General features: G+C 41.1%; 1 protein-coding gene across 1 annotated transcript in view; it reads right to left on the bottom strand.

The window, feature by feature from the left end:
* Window positions 1–19,623, bottom strand: part of LOC309558617 (uncharacterized protein) — a 375,763-nt gene extending 356,140 nt beyond the window's left edge. Inside the window, exon 1 of the mRNA XM_082261684.1 lies at window positions 16,423–19,623. Within this exon, the coding sequence (XP_082117810.1) occupies window positions 16,423–19,130 (2,708 nt within the window). The 5' untranslated portion in view covers window positions 19,131–19,623. The remainder of the gene's footprint in view (window positions 1–16,422) is intronic.
* Window positions 19,624–20,247: the final 624 nt, after the last annotated feature.

Here is a 20,247-nt window from a genome sequence, read left to right as displayed (position 1 = left end):
AAGTTGGGACAGGTAGCAATAAGAGGCCGGATAAGTTAAATATACATATAAGAAACAGCTGGAGGACCAATTTGCAACTTATTAGGTCAATTGGCAACATGATTGGGTAAAAAAAGAGCCTCTCAGAGTGGCAGTGTCTCTCAGAAGTCAAGATGGGCAGAGGATCACCAACTCCCCCAATGCTGTGGCGAAAAATAGTGGAGCAATATCAGAAAGGAGTTTCTCAGAGAAAATTTTGAAAGAGTTTGGAGTTATCATCATCTACAGTACATAATATCATCCAAAGATTCAGAGAATCTGGTACAATCTCTGTGCGTAAGGGTCAAGGCCGGAAAACCATACTGGATGCCCGTGATCTTCGGGCCCTTAGACGGCACTGCATCACATACAGGAATGCTACTGTAATGGAAATCACAACATGGGCTCAGGAATATTTCCAGAAAACATTGTCGGTGAACACAATCCACCGTGCCATTCACCATTGCCAGCTAAATCTCTATAGGCCAAAAAAGAAGCCAAATCTAAACATGATCCAGAAGCGCAGGCGTTTTCTCTGGGCCAAGGCTCATTTAAAATGGACTGTGGCAAAGTGGAAAACTGTTCTGTGGTAAGACGAATCAAAATTTGAAGTTCTTTTTGGAAAACTGGGACACCATGTCATCCGGACTAAAGAGGACAAGGACAACCCAAGTTGTTCTCAGCGCTCAGTTCAGAAGCCTGCATCTCTGATGGTATGGGGTTGCATGAGTGCGTGTGGCATGGGCAGCTTACACATCTGGAAAGGCACCATCAATGCTGAAAGGTATATCCAAGTTCTAGAACAACATATGCTCCCATCCAGACGTTGTCTCTTTCAGGGAAGACCTTGCATTTTCCAACATGACAATGCCAGACCACATACTGCATCAATTACAACATCATGACTGCGTAGAAGAAGGATCCGGGTACTGAAATGGCCAGCCTGCAGTCCAGATCTTTCACCAATAGAAAAATGTGGCGCATCATAAAGAGGAAGATGCAACAAAGAAGACCTAAGACAGTTGAGCAACTAAAAACCTGTATTAGACAAGAATTGGACAACATTCCTATTCCTAAACTTGGGCAACTTGCCTCCTCAGTTCCCAAACGTTTGCAGACTGTTATAAAATGAAGAGGGAATGCCACACAGTGGTAAACATGGCCTTGTCCCAACTTTTTTGAGATGTGTTGATGCCATAAAATTTAAAATCTATTTCTTTTTCCCTTAAAATGATACATTTTCTCAGTTTAAACATTTGATATGTCATCTATGTTGTATTCTGAATAAAATATTGAAATTTGAAACTTCCACATCATTGCATTCTGATTTTATTCACAATTTGTACAGTGTCCCAACTTTTTTGGAATCGGGTTTGTATATGGCCTTCTGTATGAAAGTGCTTTGCTGTACTATTCAGCCTCTTTATCGCTCAGTGAGCAGGCGTAGAGAATAGTAGTAGATTTCTTCTGAAGTTTTCTCAACACTCACCCATTCTTGGGCTTGCATAATATTGGCTATTCTCTGGTTCTTTTTAAGATAGAGTCTGTATTTGCATGATTGATTTATTGTGTTTTTTTTTTTTTGACAGTTAAAAACAAAGGAATTTAAACAAAAAACAGCATGTCCCCCCTTTCCCCTACCTCAATAATCCAGCCTAGCATGTCATTCTAATATCCCCATAGCAAAGAAATGGCAAGCATGCAGCCTCCCCTAGAATGTTGATACAAGCCCACATGCTGTTCAGCACAGGGGGTTGATTTGAGGTGGGGGGGGGGGGTTGCTATAAAACAGGAGTCCCCCAAAGCACCACAGCCCAATGCCCACTGGAAATGGGCTTCTCACACCCCCAGGGCACACAGGGGAATACCAGCAAGGGGGGGGGGGCTATGTCCCACCTACCTGCTCCCCATGAGGGTGAAACAAATATTCAATTTTCCAGGCTCCAGAGATGTTCAAATGGTGTCCACTCCAGTTATGGCAGTTCAGACTTTCATGGAGCATGGGTCCCCCCTTCTTTCCTGGCCACATGAAACCTTGTAAATAGAGGGAACTTAGTCAGCACTCAAACATTGTTTGAAAACTGAAGAAGGGGAACTCGTGCTCCCCTGCAGTTTAAGCTATCACTGCTTGAGCTGACAACCCAAAACATCTTTGAATATAGTTTGACTCCTGAATGGTACATATTTATTAAAAAAGAAAACAATTCAAGTTCATTTTGCGTATCTTTTTTACAAATTTTGCTCATGTGCATATACCGGTGGACTGGTTTGGGTTCTGAACGACTCCTAAAAAAACTTCAACAGAAAGGGTGTTACCTCATGGGGGCAGGTAGGTGGAAACTAGTCCCTACCTACTGGCACCAGGGGTATCAAAGAGTCAGGTGTTGGTCAGCAGCAGGCTTGGGTGCTTCTGAAGGCTCCCACTTTTTTCCCCTAAAAGTGCCCCTCCAAAGCTGAAGGGCATGTGGGCTGTATGACCACCTCTCCTTTTAAGAAGTTCTCCAGGACGGGTGCTACCTCATGGGGGGGGGGGCAGGTAGGTGGAACCTACTGGCCTACTTACTGGCACCAGGGGTATCAAAGAGTCCGATGCTGGTCGGCAGCAGGCTTGGGTGCTTACTTAGGGACAAAGTACCCAATATCAGCTGGAGCCCAAAAGGAACAATGACAACCCCCTCTCTATCATGTGAGAGTGTTCTGAATTTGCTTTTGTTTTTTCATAAAATCAGTTCAAATAGCAAAGGTGACAGATTGATTTCATGTTGACCTTCCATTTGGGGGGTTTCCATCAGTTCAAGAACTAGTTATTGAGCTCAGTCACATAATATCATGTATTCAGTCTATAAAAACCACGTTGGGGAACTTCTGCACATTGCTCACATATTTCTCTTTACCTGCTGTACTGGAGGCAGGAGTAATAGGAAGAGAAGTGTATCATTATTCTTTCCTTTTGATGGCTTTAAATTATACATTTAGGAACAGTAAGACTTTCTGAAGATTCATTTCGAACCAGGCTGTATTACACCATTCACTGCATACAGGAATACATATCCACTGGCTCTTGTGAGCACAGTGCAACAAGAAAATAGCTATGTTTTTTAAGTAGGCTTGATCTAAGGCAGGGGTCTTCAAACTATGGCCCTCCAATTGTTCAGGAACTACAATTCCCATCATGCCAAGCCATGTCTGATAATGTCAGAGTTTTACGATGCCTTGTGGGACTTGTAGTTCTGCAACAGCTGGAGGGCCGTAGTTTGAAGATCCCTGATCTAAAGTTTCAACCAACCAGGCATTTCCATGAAAGCTGATTTTGAAATCCTGCCTGTTATTAAAATAAAGGGTAATTTCACTGCCTTCCACAAGCCTTGCCATTTCTTGGAACTGAGAGCTACAGTTATACAGTTTACCTGCATGGCAGCCTGCTTGTAAAATCCAGAGTCGTAGCAAATCCTTGCAATACAATAAGAGAACAATTGAATCACAGTTTACAAACAGAGGCAGGATGAGGTCCCAATGTTGAATGTTAGAGGGCTGACAGTAGGTTACTTCTTGGAGGAGCCCCAGTCAATTAAGGTTTCCATTTTTCTTGGAAGCCCTGTTTCAACAGTAGTCTACATCCACTGGACTAATTAAGACTATAATAAACAGAAAAACAAAAAAGATGAATCTCCAAAATTTTATTTCCAGCATTACATACAGTTTATATCATGATCTACTGGCTGGAATCCCAAACAATTAGATTTGGAAATTAGGCACAAAATTTGTGCTGAGTCGTAACTGTGATGCGGAAGATCTACGTGTTTCTATTGTACGTCTCTGCTTACTTCTATAACTCTAGGAAATCACTTGAGGAAATCACTGAGTGCATTCACATGGGCATCTGGATATTGCAAAGCCTCAGCGCACAATACTATCACTCTCATGTTCATGTTCGTATTTTTATTCCTACTGTGCTACAGGGGAAAGAAAATGCTGAGTGAGGAGTTTTACTCAGCAGAGGCCTGATCATCCAATTGATTGAGGTTTTATATCCGATCATTGTTTGATTTTAATTTAAAAAATTTAGAGCAGTGGAGGGCAATACATACTAATAAGAATATCTACAGTTTTAAAGAACCTAAGTGCAGATATTTTCTATAGAACCTCTAGAAAACAAATTTTCCTTTTTCCCCAGGATAAAAGTGAGAACTTCTAGAAAACAAATTTCCCTTATTCCCCAGGATAAAAGTAGCACGCGTGCAATGCAGTATATTTGCAGTACCAGGAAACACATGTGCATTACCAGGCACTACATGTTTATGCACCCACTAGCTCACAAGACCACAAATCCCATTGGTCTGATGTGGGTTGCAATATTGGGTACAGAGTTATCTGCTTATCTGAGGTCTGTTTGAGGGGTTATTTATTGGATGGGGAAACTGGGAGGATGAGATGGCACTTTTACCTGGTTTTTACACAAATTCTCCTCTCCCCCTCCCTCCCTACATTTCTCTAGGACACATCACAGATCCCAGAAGACTGCGGGACCATTCACAATGTGCAGCACAGCTCACAAATGTGCAGGGGGCACCCGGCTGTGAAGCCGCAAGCTGTCACAGCCGCCTGCCCTCAGTTAAGGTGCCCGCACCAGGGACTGAAGATGGGTGGAGAAAAGGGTGAGCAGACCGCTGGGTCCTGGGACCGTAGAGTTTCTGTTTATTAAAAGTCAGCAGCTACAGTTTTTGTAGCTGCTGACTTTTAATTTTTTTTTAAAAATCGCTGGAGCTCCTCTATAATACTTACAGTTTTAATTGCAAAGATTGTGCATGGGAAGAATTTGTTTTTTTAGTAGTCATTACACATCTAAAAATAATGTTATCAACAACAATCTTTAAAAAAAAAAAAAATGTTTATGAGGAATATAATATTGATATTGTTACATTATGCTGTATCCGTTTTTTTTAAAGTATCTAGGGCAATTTTAAATGTACCTATGAAATGCTTCCCTGGACATGATAATCGATATGTCTTCTGATGCTTTTGGTTATAGAGGATACTTTAAGAGCCTACTCAAGTACAAAGGAATATAAAACAATGGTTGCCTAGCATTTTATTCTTATGTCTTTTTACTTTTGTCAAGCAAAAGGACAGCCGGCAACTCTATAAATCTTCCAATTCTTTATTATCACACCTTAGTGAGTCAAATAGACAGGGTGGCTAATGCGTTTCGGCGATAAGGCTTGGTCACAAGCACACACATTTGAAAAACACACACACATATATATATATATACACATATAATGGCAAACTCCACCCCCGCACCAATCAATTAGTAAGTAAATCAAGTGCTGTTCTGACCAAAAAGGTTCAACAGCTGTAGGAGGGAAGGAGACTCCAATGTGTGATTGTTAAAACAGATGACAGCCATAATAGAACAAAATATATAGTACATTAAAACATATAAAACATACACAAAAACAGGTCATGTAGTAATTCACTTAACGTAAAGATTCACATCATAATGATGATTCATTCCCAAGGGCATCCTTGTTTGGAGGTTAAAAACCAACCATTTCTCCCAAGATAGGAACTTACAGTGGATATCACCCCCTCGAGTGGACAAACCAACCCTTTCTAGTCCTTGAAAGGTAAAAGAAGTCATATTTCCATGGTGCACATATTTAAAATGTTTGGACAATTAAACAAATTCTTATCATTACTGTATGAGGCTCCATGGAAATGTTCACTTATTCTGGTCCTCGAGGGTCTGGATGTACATCCCACATATTGTTTGCAACAAGAAATACATTCCACAGCATAGACAACCTTGCTCTTTTTACTTTTAGCTGAATGGCTTCCTGAAACATCTCTGTGTCAATTGGAATATTGCTGTGCAGCAGTGGTCCTCAACTCCGGTCCTCAGGGCCCACTAACAGGCCAGATTTTAAGTATTACCTTGGGGAGATACAGACTAGAGTAATGCAATCACTGAGCAGCAAATTATATCACCTGGGATGTATTTCAGTTATCTTGCAAATCTGGCCTGTTAGTGGGCCCTGTAGGCCAGGGTTGAGGACCACTGCTGTACAGGATCTGTAGAGGTATTGAATGCTGCTTCTATGTGTACATTCCACCGGAAAATCTAAAGCAAAGTTTGGATATTCTCCTACTGTGTTCACTGGACTTACTAAGTATTGAGGCTACTGTTTAAAAGGGTCTACATTCAAAAATTATATTTTTCAAAGGGATGTGGCTGACTACTTTAGAAGAGAGGTAACATAAGTTCCCAGAGAAGACCCACACAAGATCAGAAGGAACATGCAAAATCCATGCAGGTATTGTCCTGGTTGGGATTAAACTTGAGGACCTTAGAGCTGCAAGGTGTCAAATGCTAACCACTTATCTGTAAGAAATTACATTTTTTTACTACTTAATTTAATACCCTAATATGAAAAGTAAATAATAAAAACCATAGCAATTCACTTCAAGAGAGGTAAATGATCATTTAGACTCCTTGAGACAAAAAAACACCCCTGTCACGTGCAGCCTTTAACAAGCTTACTCTAAGGATATGATTTCATGGTTTAATTGCAATTCTATAAGTGTTTAGCATCACTGTAAAAGAAAGATTGATAGAACTAATGAAATTGCACTAACCTTAAAGTTCAGCAATCAAGCAAGCTTAATACGGGCCATACAAGCTCTGCGTGACTGCCACTTATTTCCACCCAGGTAAATGGTGTTTTTGCATGCTAAATATATTAGTATAATCAAATTACTTTTAGAAGAACCGTCACTAAGAACGAATTGCTTTGGATTTTTTTCCTTTCTACTTTTTTTTTTTTCAGAACTCTTTTAGTTCCCAAAGAACCAACAATTCACAGTTCAGCATTGTTTATAATGGAGGTTTTCAGGAAAGAAATGTGATTGAGACAATGTAACTATGCTGAGCCAAATCATTACGAATATATATTATTACATGAAAGAAATCAAGCCGATTTGTGCGCATTTCAGGCTGTCGCTCACTCAGTAGGAAATCACAAATTGAGCCACTTTTCAGTCTCATGCAAAATGTTAATGCACAAAACAAGTCTATAAATGGGCATATTTCAGATTTTTCAATCCTGTCGGTGTAATGCTGGGTCCCATATTCAGTAGACTGTAAGTCAATTAGTCACTCGGTTTTTGTAACTTTAGTATTTTAGATAAGTTGCTACAGTAAAAGGGAATCTGTAGCGGATTTTGATATTTATCTGAGAAGGTGCTTTAATACTTTAGTGGCAGTGGTCACTCCATAAATCCTATGCCACATATTAGCTCAAAAAGTAATTCAGGTAGATGTCTGAAGGGCAATTTTTTATAAAGGAAAACTGAACTTATCCATAATAGGAGGCCTCCTTTGCTTACATCCTTCTGAAAATCCAAGTTGATCCAATGGCTTTAATACATTCTGATTCTCTGTTCTGAAATGAACAGGCAGATCCGGAAAGTTAGAACTTTCAATCTGTAAACAAGCCCTGGGTACAGGTCCAGAAACCAAAGATCTAGTCCAGGGTTTCTCAACCAGGGTTCCTCCTAGGGTTGCTAGGGGTTCCTTGAGCAATGGGCAATTTCTGCATCTCAGATAAGTTCCCAATGGCACCATTGTTCCTTTTAACTATCCTGAAGGGGGGAATTATTCCCAATGATGACAATAGTAAGGAACGTTTCTCCCACTGATTGTCACACTAATGTGTCATCAGTTGTAAATTTTTTTATTTTTAGCAGGGGTTTCCCAAGACCAGAAATTTTTTTCAAGGGTTCCTCTGTGTTGAAATGATTGGGAAAGACTGATCTAGCCTGACAGATAAGGAATTAGCATTGTTTTAGAAAGAGGGCAATGATGGCACCCACAATACTTCCTCACTACAGGTTACCTTTAACTCGTATGTTGTGGAAGGTAACAGTGCTTAGTATCAACATTTTAATGTTAATTAAGAGACAGCCAGTTACATAAATACAGTATATGTGGACTGTCATACCTACCAACAGACTTGTAATATTGTTCATTCAGTCTGAGTTTCAAGCATCCCTATCATCCTTACTAGCAACCATTGACAGGTTACTAACTTCTAGTGCAGTTAAGCAGCATAGCTTTATTAATACCCCCCCCCCCAGTCTGATGATGGGGCAGTAAAGGGCAGCAGCATGCTGCTGAGGTCATTCTTCTACACTGCAGCATGTTCACAGTCTAAGGCTTATAAAAGCTCAGTACAGCTAAAATACAGCCCATTCATTGTAATGTGCCTATGCACACAGGCGCGTAAATGATTGCCATGCATTCTTCAGTAAGAACAAAATAGAAAAATCTGCATTTTTGGACAGTAATTTACGCCTAATGCGTACAAATGCACGCAAATGCGCACAATTGCGCACAAATGAATGCACACAAACATACCGTGGGATCTGAAAAATGCTAATTTGCATATATTACAAAAACAGGAGACTATATTTGCGCAGAAAGATGCAAATTTGCGCAAATGCATATGCGCGAAAATGCACACGAATGCATGAAAATGCCAACATTTCAATAAGACAAATACGCCTTAAACTTACGGCTGAAAAAGGAGGTGCTCAAACAGGAGTATCATGTGTAAGAGGCCTTAGACTGACAGCACTGTATAAAGTAATAGAGCTCAAAGCTCTGTGCTTCCATGTCCCAATTTGAGTGATGCTATATACAAGGTTATAGGAAGCTGTAATAGGAAGAGTAATCAGATGCTTACATATATTACATTTATTAAACTGTCATTATTACATAATTACATTTAATGTTTTTATATCTGCTTAGAATTAAAGTTTAAACGTGAAAGGGAAAGTAGTCACACCACCTACAATGCTTCCTACTTGTTTGCATGTTGGAGGAGGTCCAATACTAATCCTAAAAGTGCATACAAGCATCACCGAATGTTAGCTTTATCCAGCAGTTTACTTCTTCCTCCTTTTTAAATGTCTGTACAATAAATTCTAATTAAAAAGATCACTTACAAAAAAAAATCATTCACAATAAAAATGTATATCCACAACCAGTTGCAATCTAAATTCTGCATGCATTCTAAAGCTGAAATATATTCATCCTCAATTTTGCTTTCCCTGGTTCCTCCTTTCCTCCTCAATAAGCCAATGAAATTGTTAAAGTGGAACTGCACTGCATCTGAGCATCACAAACCAAAAAACACAATTTAATTTATTTTTAATATTCAATGCAATCTCATAAATGCTTGGAGGTGTTTATCAAAGTGATTTCTCAGCAAATTATAGCATGGAGACGTGGATGAAAGAATCCATGTCTCCATGCTATAATTTGCTGAGAGATCACTTTGAAAAACACCCCCTAAGCATTTATGGGTGTGGCCATCATAAGTATGGGCAGATGATTAGTGTAGAATTTACTTCCTGGAATCCTTCTGCCCTTAACCAGATACCAAGGATAACTTGCCACACATTTGTGGCAGTGTTGAATTGTAAGTCTGATAACTTGCTGCACATTTTCACTGGCAAGTTGTATACACACAGAGCACTTGAAGCACAAGTTCTAGTTGACACTTTTCCAATTTGTAGCAAATTTGCGTGGAAAGTTTTTATCAAGAGCAAAGTTGCAGTGGTGAGTCTACAGCAAGAGATCTGCAAGTCACAGTGCCCCCTGTGGTGGGATGACTAATGCACAACATAACTGAACCAGAACTTGCAGAAGACTTGCAGAATGTTTGCAAGGAAAGTTGATCTGGAGTTGTGCAATGCGGAGTTGCTTCAATTTTGCTACAAACTTGTGAAGCCTGGCAAGTCTAGCAATAGCTTAGCAAGTCATTTTCAAACTTACAGCTCAATTGCTTGCTATCTGGGTAGCTCAGGCATGCAAGCAGAAGGGTGTGCTTAGTTAGGAAAACCCTTCCTCCTCTCCTCAAGCCCCCTGGGGTGTATGACATTATTTACAAAGGCCTGGAAACCAGGAGGTAACTAAGGAAATGTAAAAAAAATGTGTAAAACAATTAACTGTGATATACTGGCCTATCTATTTACTAATGCCAGCAGCATACGGATTAAAATAGTCAATGTTAATTGAGAGTGTGAAGTTCTGCTTTAAATAACACCTTTCCATTTTCATTGCATGTCTAATTTTATACTCAGTGATGTCATCGCTAAGTCTCTGTGCTTCTCTATCCCATGCAAGCAGATTATGGGTGGTGGGAGGGGCCAAAAGGGCTCTGTACATAGGCGTGCGCACAGGGTGTGCCGGGTGTGCCTGGGCACACCCTAATTACCTAGGGCACATTAGCATTATCGCTCTGTTTGCCAGTGAGGAGATGGGAAAGATCTCCCTCGGACCTACTCTGCCATAAGAGAAGTGCCACACACTTCTATTTCACTTTGCCAGCAGGGAGAGTAATGTACCGGGGCCATATACATGTAGGCAAACACATGCATGTGTATTTAAACTTTGGGGTGCACACCCTAATGCAGTAGGCTGCGCACACCTATGGCTCTGTACATACCTTACTGAAACATCACAGCACCCTGCCTCGAAGTAAGTGACTTCAGTAGAGGGGAGAAATCTGTACAACTGTGTAAAGGGCCATACACACTATAAGATTTTCTGAAGACTTATTCCTTTAGATTTACCAAAACCAGATAATATGAGGTCAAACCTAAACACTTTCAATTTGTATGCAATCTGGCAGGCCCTTGCACTACATAGAAAAGGTAAACCTGAAGGAAAAAGTCTTATAGTGTGTATGGCCCTTTAGACTGAAGCTAAGGCTGAAATTCAGCTTTCAGATCTGACATTTATATACATTTGCTCCACTGTGTATTAAAACTGCTTTAGAACTGGCCAGTAGTTAAAAAAAATGCCCAAAACAGCTTCTCAGAAAGTAATGCCAATCATGATGTATCCCTGTAAGGTGCCTCCGATCTGACTTTTGTCATTTTAACGGATACCAGGAATGTACAATGGTACAAACCTTGAAAATGATTCACCTGATCTAACCTCAATTCCAAATACAAATACAGAGAGTTGGGAAAGTATCCAGTAAATGTGAATGTTGCAGATAAAAATATCATCAACAGTGTTGGTTCTCCTTCCATGTGGCCTGATTAAGCTTTGCTCGGATTTTACTGGCCAAAAAAAATTCATTCACTGTAGACATCTTATCAGTGAATTGGAATGCAGGGGGATACCTATGAGCGTACTATGTCATGGACAAATTACCAGAGTGCCTGCACAGTATACACCCTGCTATCTCTTAGCTGACTACAAGATATAAATCTCCTGAGCACTCAACACAGGACTTTTTGAAGATGCATTACAAGGTTTCTCTGTTGAAGCTAGAAACTAATAAATATCTTATATCTAAATGCAATGGCCACGGACCACTTGCCACTTCTGAAGTAGCATAGCAAAAAGCTTTCATCTAGTACTTCTTATTTTTTTTTTTCCCTCTTGTTTTTTAATAAATACCAAAGTCATTCTCAAAGTGCTGTCATCCAAAACATCCATTTAGATAAATACAGATACATTGGTTATGGCAAGCAGCCTTAAGGCATTTCTTTTAAGATAAAGTGCCGGTAAACTGAAAACACAAATTGGTGCAGTAAGCATGCCCTTTAGTTAGCCAAAATATCATGCATAGTGCAGTGACCCAAAGCAACCAATCAGTCTTCACTATGTTGCTCTAAGTAAGCAAAGAAAAGGCAAAATCGTATTACTTATGACTCAATGCGTTGTTATGTTATGCTAAGTTATACTGTATGACTGTGTGACTCCTTTACTCGCTACCAGGGAAAACGGTCGCCCCTTGTGGTGATCAGACGTTTACCCACCCGGGGGTGCTGACTGCCCATGCCCACATCCGGACACAGCTGGTTCCCATTAGGGGTGTCAGGATCTCCGGGAGGCGTGGGTAGTGATGCCCATGGAATGGGCACATCTTACTGGGGGGCGGGAGAATCAATAAACTTACTGAGAGGGGGGCAGTGAAGATCAATATAGCTGCTGCACCCCTTTTGTGGCATCAATTACTCTTGTTAATGTCTTGCACGTAGTTCAAGAAACATCTGCATCAGTTTTGGTTCAGACACCAAATTCAGGTAGTTCTAATATGCTCAACTTCCACATTGTGGCTCAACACCTGCGCCAAAATCAAGATGGTTGCTGGCACGACTTAACCCTTTGGTATCTACAATGTTGCAAGGAACATGTTAATTTATACTCACAATTACCCATCTGTGTGTGTGGATGAGAATAATACAAGGTGCTAGATGAACATTTCAACACATGCAAATGTGAACCTTATAAATAATCTGTTGATTTGTATAATTCATCAATGCATTGAAATCTACCCTCACTGGCAAATGTACCTATAGAGCAGTGATGGCGAACCTTGGCACCCCAGATGTTTTGGAACTACATTTCCCATGATTCTCATGCACTCTGCAGTGTAGTTAAGCATCATTGGAAATGTAGTTCCAAAACATCTGGGGTGCCAAGGTTCACCATCACTGCTATAGAGTAAGACATACTATCAATACCAACTCTTGTTATTATTTTATGTTATTAAACAGTATTACTTGCATATGTTGCCCTGTGTAGCAAGTTTAAGTTTACCGCTTTCTGCTCTACCCCCCTACCCCCTTCTTCCTTTCTGTACCCCTTTGGCAAAAAAACTCAATAGAAATTATTGAAAAGTCAAAATCTGACTGGTTGCTACTTGGGCTACTTAGAATACCTGTTTATGTTACATAGCTTTGCTAAGGATTTCAAAGGCCCAAACATATATGTAAAATATCTTATTACTATTGGGTATTCATTTTTTAAAAGTTTCTTTGTAATGTTCATCAACAGGATTGTCAAAAGAATGCACAAGACAGGGATATCTCAATGTATCATTTAAGGAAAGTCCACTAAATGAGTTTCTGTATAGTGATGATAAATGCAGGAGAGAGTGAAGAACGAGTATGGTAAGCAAACAGGAATCCTCTCTGTGTCTACACTCAGCTGCTCCATCAGTTTCTAGACCTTACTGCCAATTCAACTATTTCCTTCAGTACATTAGGTGTCAGACCCACACAGATATCTTGGGTATGCTTAGTAGACAGGAACAACTGCAGGTTAAAATACAGAATGCTAAGGTAAGGGCTTGACAGTGTTGGAATAAGGAAGGGGGGGTTCCTATATAAATATGCCCTTACTAGGGGACATACCCTTAAAAATGGTGGAATATTGTATTTACATTAGTGGTTATGTGCTATACCACCAAGAGCTAGTGAGAACTGTATGCAACTTTGTGAACAATTACATCATGGGCTTAGCCTAATCTTAGCAAACATCCACATTGTTGATCGATTTTTTTGTTAGAATTTGTTGCTGTATTATAAAAAAAAAAAATATGAACCCATTTCTGTAAAAGTTGGGAGATTTATTAGGATACTACAAAGCACTAAAGTGGCCATATATATAGTATACATAGTGCATCACACTAACAATAACAGTGCAACAAGTCCAATGAATAAATTAGCTTTTTTGTGAATAAGCCCATCTATAATTGGTGGATTTACAAAGTATGTTTGATACTGGCCAACTAACCCAATAGTTGTAATTTGTCAACTAAAACTGGCCTATTTATTAATAATGCAAAAAGAATTGTGTGCTAAAACCTTTAGAGACCAATTATAGATCAGTTTCAGAAGCTGCCTATTGCAAAGGTAGATTGCACATACACATATAGATGGTAAAAGTTTGGTCCACTATTGCTATAGTCGCCAAGCCTGGTTGGCAATTTTGACTACACTTTAGCTAGTTTTTGTTAGAATAAACACATGCTGAAGACATAGGACCCTTTTCTATGGCTAAGTGCTTGTTAATAACCAGGACTTCGCTTATACATTCTCTGACTATTGCAGGCTTGCATTAATTGCTTTTGATGCAAATATCAGTTTGTGCAAAGCAAGTCTTACTACAGTAAGCTGATAGTACTTTAATAATTATCATTCGCAGTAGGAGAGAACACCTACTGTATCTTTGCAATAGGTTAACAAATAATATGTAATGGTGTTCCATATTTAAACATATTGAATTAGGTGACTGGTAGGTTATCCCTTGTAAACAGGGTCTTGCCCTTCTTATATTTGCAAGTAGATTCCTAAGCTTTTCATGTATCTTTTTTCTTTGTGGCTACATACATGGAGTTTATTCAGTTTTTGCTTGCTTTTTTATTCAAGATCTGTTATCATAATATGTATATTTCTACAAAGCCATACATGTAGAAGAAGAAAAAGGAATACAAAAGGAAACAAGGATTGGTGACTTTATATCTACCTTTATGTTTAGTATTTGCAGCAGAATGGAGTAATATATAATAGTGTATCTATCTATATATAGATGTGTAGATAGATAGATAGATAGATAGATAGATAGATAGATAGATAGATAGATAGATAGATAGATAGATAGATAGATAGATAGATATATACATATATAGATATATATATTTTATATATATATATATTATATATATTTTATTATATGTTATATATATTATATGTTTTATATTATATATATATATATATATATATATATATATATATATATATATATATATATATATATATATATATATATATATATATATATATATATATATATATATCAGGCTCCTGGAATAGGTTTTACAGATAAGATATTTTATTGACTAAAATGAAGTCAGCACTTAAGTAGGTCAAGCTACTGTAATAACTTATTAATGAACTATATTTCTGGGCAGTGATATAGTGTACACAGTGAAACTGCTACCTCGTTTGAGCAAAATGTACATTCCAGCTCTATTTTTTCTTCAACAAGGATGACCGTGTTTTCTAGTATAATTCTAGGATACAGTATAACCAAACTGAGCATATGGGTTATACTGGTAAAGCTATCTGTATAGAACATACATTCTTAACAGATAATGTTAGATTTATGAAACAAAAAGTAACAATCTATGCCTTGTACTAAACTGCTTTACACTTTAACACACATATTTGTTGTAAACTAAGTAATCAAATTCACACCTAAATCAAATTCACACCTGTTCACATTGCTTTTTTTTTTTTTTTTTTTTTTATAAAACACTTCCCTGAAGCTTTTAGAAGAATAAGTCTTATCATGTTCTGTCAGACAAGGTATTGTAATTCTGCAGAATAGGGAGAAGAAGGTTTTGTGTAGTGTAGCAGGTGATATTTATGCACATGCTGTATATATATCCCCTGTTGCCACAATATTATGATGTAGCCTAACGTCCCTGATACCGCTGCTTTCTAGATGTGATAATTGCCATAAAGACAGCTGGCACTCATATATCTAAAAAAAGCAAAAAATAAATAAATAAAACAAAAACAAAACATCACCACAAAATGCTTCCAGAAGTAACTACACAGGAGCAAATACTTGCACACAATCTGAATACCAGCCTAAATAAACTGTGACATATACAGTAAGGTAGACAGTAAACTCCTTACAATGTCAAGATAACAGCTGATACGGCAGTGTAAAAACTTACTGGGGGCAGGAGAATAAATTAACTTACTGGGGGGGGGGGGATCAATAAAGCTGCTGCACCACTTTTGTGGCATCAATTACTCTTACTAATGTCTTGCACATAGTTCCATAAACATCTGCATCAGTTTTGGTTCTGACAGCTAAACAGACACCAAATTCAGGTAGTTCAAATTTGCTCAACTTCCACATTGTGGCTCAATACCTGCGCCAAAATCAAAATAAAATACCAACAGTTTGCACCTTACAAAAATGGAGCTGTTTGTGAAATCATCTTGCATGCATTCTAAAAGTGGCGCAGCATGCTTCAAATTCAAATAGAAGTTCTGGACAGACATGCATTTGGTGCATGCTGTGTCACTTTTAGAACACATGTGAGACACTTTCTGCACCACTTTTTATGAATTCCAGGGAGCAGTATTAATATTTGGGCACTACAACAGACCAGCCCATTGAAATGGAAAGTATCACTGTGTATTATTGTATGTTAGAGAAGCTAAATCAAGCAACAAGCCCAGAGATAATACTGAGTATGATTGTACATGTCAGTGTGCTCAGTCACAATGAACATCTGGAATGACAATGACTGAGCAATAACCAAGCAGCAACCAGACTAATCTGTCTCTTCTTCACAAGACACCTAATACTGGTATAGTGTAACCACAGGTATATCCTGCCATTGGGTATATGGCGGTCCTTACCATAAGAGCGATATATATATATATATATATATATATATATATATATATATATATATATATATATATATATATATATATATATCAAGTAAGCATATCAACAGGGTGCAAAGACACTTTTAAAATGACAACACTAAAGAATCCGTTCAGGCTACTTACCGGTACCACTCCAGCCCTTTCTCGTAGTTCCTGTCGAAAAAGTGGGGCTCCACACCCACAGCCCTGACATCAGGGTGGGCTCTTAGTGCTTCCAGCAAAGCTCTGGTGCCTCCTTTTTTCACCCCAATAATAACGGCCTGTGGCAGCCTTTTGTCCCCATACTCAATCGTACTATTGAGCGATATTCTTCTACTCAGCTCATCGTCGGTGGTGCTGGACTCCTGGGGTTCCCTCTCCAAATATCCAGTGTGAGATTCTGGGATCATCTCAGTGGCAGCCAGTGGAGTTCTGTCCCAGCTGGGTACATCAGGCAGGGGGGAGCGCATTTCATTGCCTGCAAAATCCCAAAATCTACTGACCTCCCCAGAACCCCCCGCTGGGACCCCAGTCTGCCCCCCTACAGAGTCTATACCGGGCTCTGCAGACTCCAAGTACTTCTGATCGGAAGACACAAAGCCGGCTCTGCTCGAGTCCATGAGCGGAGGAGCCGGGCTGGAGCTTGCTCTGCTGTCAGCGGGGACACCGGGGGTTTGACCATCCGTGAGATGAGGCTGATTATTAGATAGTCCTTGGATGGGAGGCTGAGCGATGGGGTGACCGGACAGGCTGGGGTCACAGTGTGCAGTGCTGCTTTTCCGGTCAGTCTCCGTGCTGCTTCCCTGGTGATCGTCTACAACGGGAGCGCTGTGATCAGCGGATGGAATGGGAGCGCTGTCCTCGGTGCTGATCCCTCTGTCACTGTCCCTAATGGGAGAGCTGTCCCCGGTGCTGATCCCTCTGTCACTGGCACTAATAGGTGCGCTGTCCCCGGTGCTGAACCCCCCTACAATAGGGGAGCTGTCCACGGTGCTGATCCCACTATCACTATCCCTAATGGGTGCGCTGCCCCTGGTGCTGATCCCTCTATCACTGTCCCTAATATGAGCGCTGTCCCTGGTGCTGATCCCCCCTACAATAGGATCGCTGTCCCCGATGTTGATCCCTTTATCACTATCCCTAATGGGAGCGCTGTCCCTGGTGCTGATCCCTCTATCACTGTCCCTAATGGGAGCGCTGTCCCCGGTGCTGAACCCCCCAACAATAGGGGAGCTGTCCACGGTGCTGATCCCACTATCACTATCCCTAATGGGTGCGCTGCCCCTGGTGCTGATCCCTCTATCACTGTCCCTAATATGAGCGCTGTCCCTGGTGCTGATCCCCCCTACAATAGGATCGCTGTCCCCGATGTTGATCCCTTTATCACTGTCCCTAATGAGAGCGCTGTCCCTGGTGCTGATCCCTCTATTACTGCCTAGAATAGGAGAGCTGTCCCCGGTGCTGAACCCCCCTATAAAGGGATCTCTGTCCCCAGTACTAATTCTCCGGTCAGTGAATGGAATGGGATCTCTGTCCCTGGTGCTGACACCACCTATGATAGGAGCGCTGCCCCCGGTGCTGTGCCCCCCTGTAATGGAATCTCTGTCCCCTGTGCTGATTCTCCGGTCAGTGAATGGGATGGGATCTCTCTCCCCGGTGCTGAACCCCCCTATAATGGAATCTCTGTCCCCGGTGCTGTGCCCCCCTGTAATGGAATCTCTGTCCCCTGTGCTGATTCTCCGGTCAGTGAATGGGATGGGATCTCTGTCCCCGGTGCTGTACTCCCCTATAATGGAATCTCTGTCCCCGGTGCTGATTCTCCGGTTAGTGAATGGGATGGGATTTCTGTCCCCGTTGCTGTACCCAACTATAAAGGGATCTCTGTCCCCGGTGTTGATTTTGCTGTCAGTGAACGGGATGGGATCTCTGTCCCCGGTGCTCCGGTCAGTGAATGGGATGGGATCTCTGTCCCCGGTGATCCGGTCAGTGAATGGGATGGGATCTCTGTCCCCGGTGATCCGGTCAGTGAATGGGATGGGATCTCTGTCCCCGGTGATCCGGTCAGTGAATGGGATGGGATCTCTGTCCCCGGTGCTAATTTTCAGGTCAGTGAACGGGATGGAATCTCTGTCCCCGGTGCTGATTTTGGCTATCCCCAACGAGCTGCTAGTTTCAGCGGTGGAGCTAATGTCCCGGTAGCCGGTCCTATGCAATGTGGGCGAGCTGGACCCTAATCCATGGATACCAGCGCTGTCTATAGCCGGGCGGAATGGCGTCTTAGTCCTGACGGTAGGTGACCAGAGGTCCTGCTGGGACACGGTAACCGAGCTCCTGAAACTTGCAGATGGAGAGAAATCCGAAGAGCCGCTATTGTGCCCGCTGGAGCGGAATGGAGGAGATGCTGAATCGGTATGTTGTAGGGAAGGTGATCCGGAGGCACTTACTGCTCTCTGGCGTACTTTGGAGGTAAGTTCCCGGTCAGTCGGTACAGTAAAGTCCTTCGTACAGTCTGCGGGCTTGAGATAGGACTCTGCGCCAATCCCGGACTTGGAATCGGACTCTGCACCGCCGCTCCTTGCAGCGCTCCCGGAGGAAGGCGGCGGTGGCGGCGGGGAGTCCCTAATGAAATGCCGGTCTCCGGTGTCAGGCTTGACGGAAGCGCTCCTGATGGCGTCCGCCGGGTCGGGCTGTAGGTAGAGTCCGGCGTCCTGCAGAGGGAATTGTAGGGAGCTGTAACAGCTGAGCAGGCTGTAGAAGAGGTAAGTGACGGACAGGGAGAGAGTGAAGAGGAACACAAGTTTCCGCGGAGCCTTAGTAGTGAGCAGGGCAGTGCCTGGCCAGCGCGGGGCCATCGCGGATCGCCAGCCCCAGACCAACAGACATGGTTTCAGCCGAAATCGTGCATGGAGCCCGCCTGGAGAAACAGCCCCCGGTGTCGGCGAGTCGGGTGAGGAGGTGTCGGGGTTCCTGATCAGGGTGTCAGGGGGACCTCACACTGCCGCTTTAGGGTCTCCCGATCCTCCACCTCCAGGCACACCGCCTCTCCCCATAGAACAGCTGCCAGCGGCGGGTCACCAGCGGAGACATTACCGACCTCTCCTCCCCGCAACACCCCGACAGCTCCGGTGATTGCTCAGGACAGGTCGGGATTGCAGCATAGTCCCCGGGAGACGAAGGTAGGTCCCGATCCCTCGCCTGTTGCAGACAGGCCACTTCCCTGAGCGGCGGCAGCAACTTTAAACCGAGGAACAGGCGTCCGCGGGTCCAAGCACCAGCCAAGCCCCGCCCCCCTGCATACAGACTCGCCCACCTATGTGTCTACACAGCCACCTTCACCTGCTTCCCATCGCTGGAGCGGCCACAGAGGCAGTGGCGGTGCTGTGCATGGAGAGGGGCGGGGCAATATTTACTTGTCAAAGGTGCAAGATATGTGCTGGCAGCAAATCATTCAGAGACTGGCTTGTTCCATGACAACTAAGAGATATTTGGGTTTATTTATGTATGCATTTATTTATTTTTTTTATTTTTATTTTTGTATGCATGTATCTATTTTTATTATATTTTATTTGTATTTATGTACTGTATTACTGTATGTATGTATTTATTTTTATTTATGTATGCATGTATTATGGGAATTTTTAATTATTTTCATTTATATATATATATATATATATATATATATATATATATATATATATATATATGTGTGCATGTATTTATGTTTATGGATATATTTTTATTTATATATGAATGTATTTTTATATGCATGTATTTATTTTTATTTTTTATTTTTATTTATGTACAGTATGTATGTATTTATATTTATTTATGTATGCATGTATTATGATGGGAATTTTTATTTATTTCCATATATGTGTATATATATATATATATATATATATATATATATATATATATATATATATATATATATATATATATATATATATATATATATACATGTATTTA

Source organism: Pelophylax lessonae (genome assembly GCF_965119305.1).
Source record: "Pelophylax lessonae genome assembly, chromosome: 6".
NCBI classification, from domain to species: Eukaryota; Metazoa; Chordata; class Amphibia; order Anura; family Ranidae; genus Pelophylax; species Pelophylax lessonae.
This window is presented reverse-complemented; position numbering and strand designations above follow the sequence as displayed.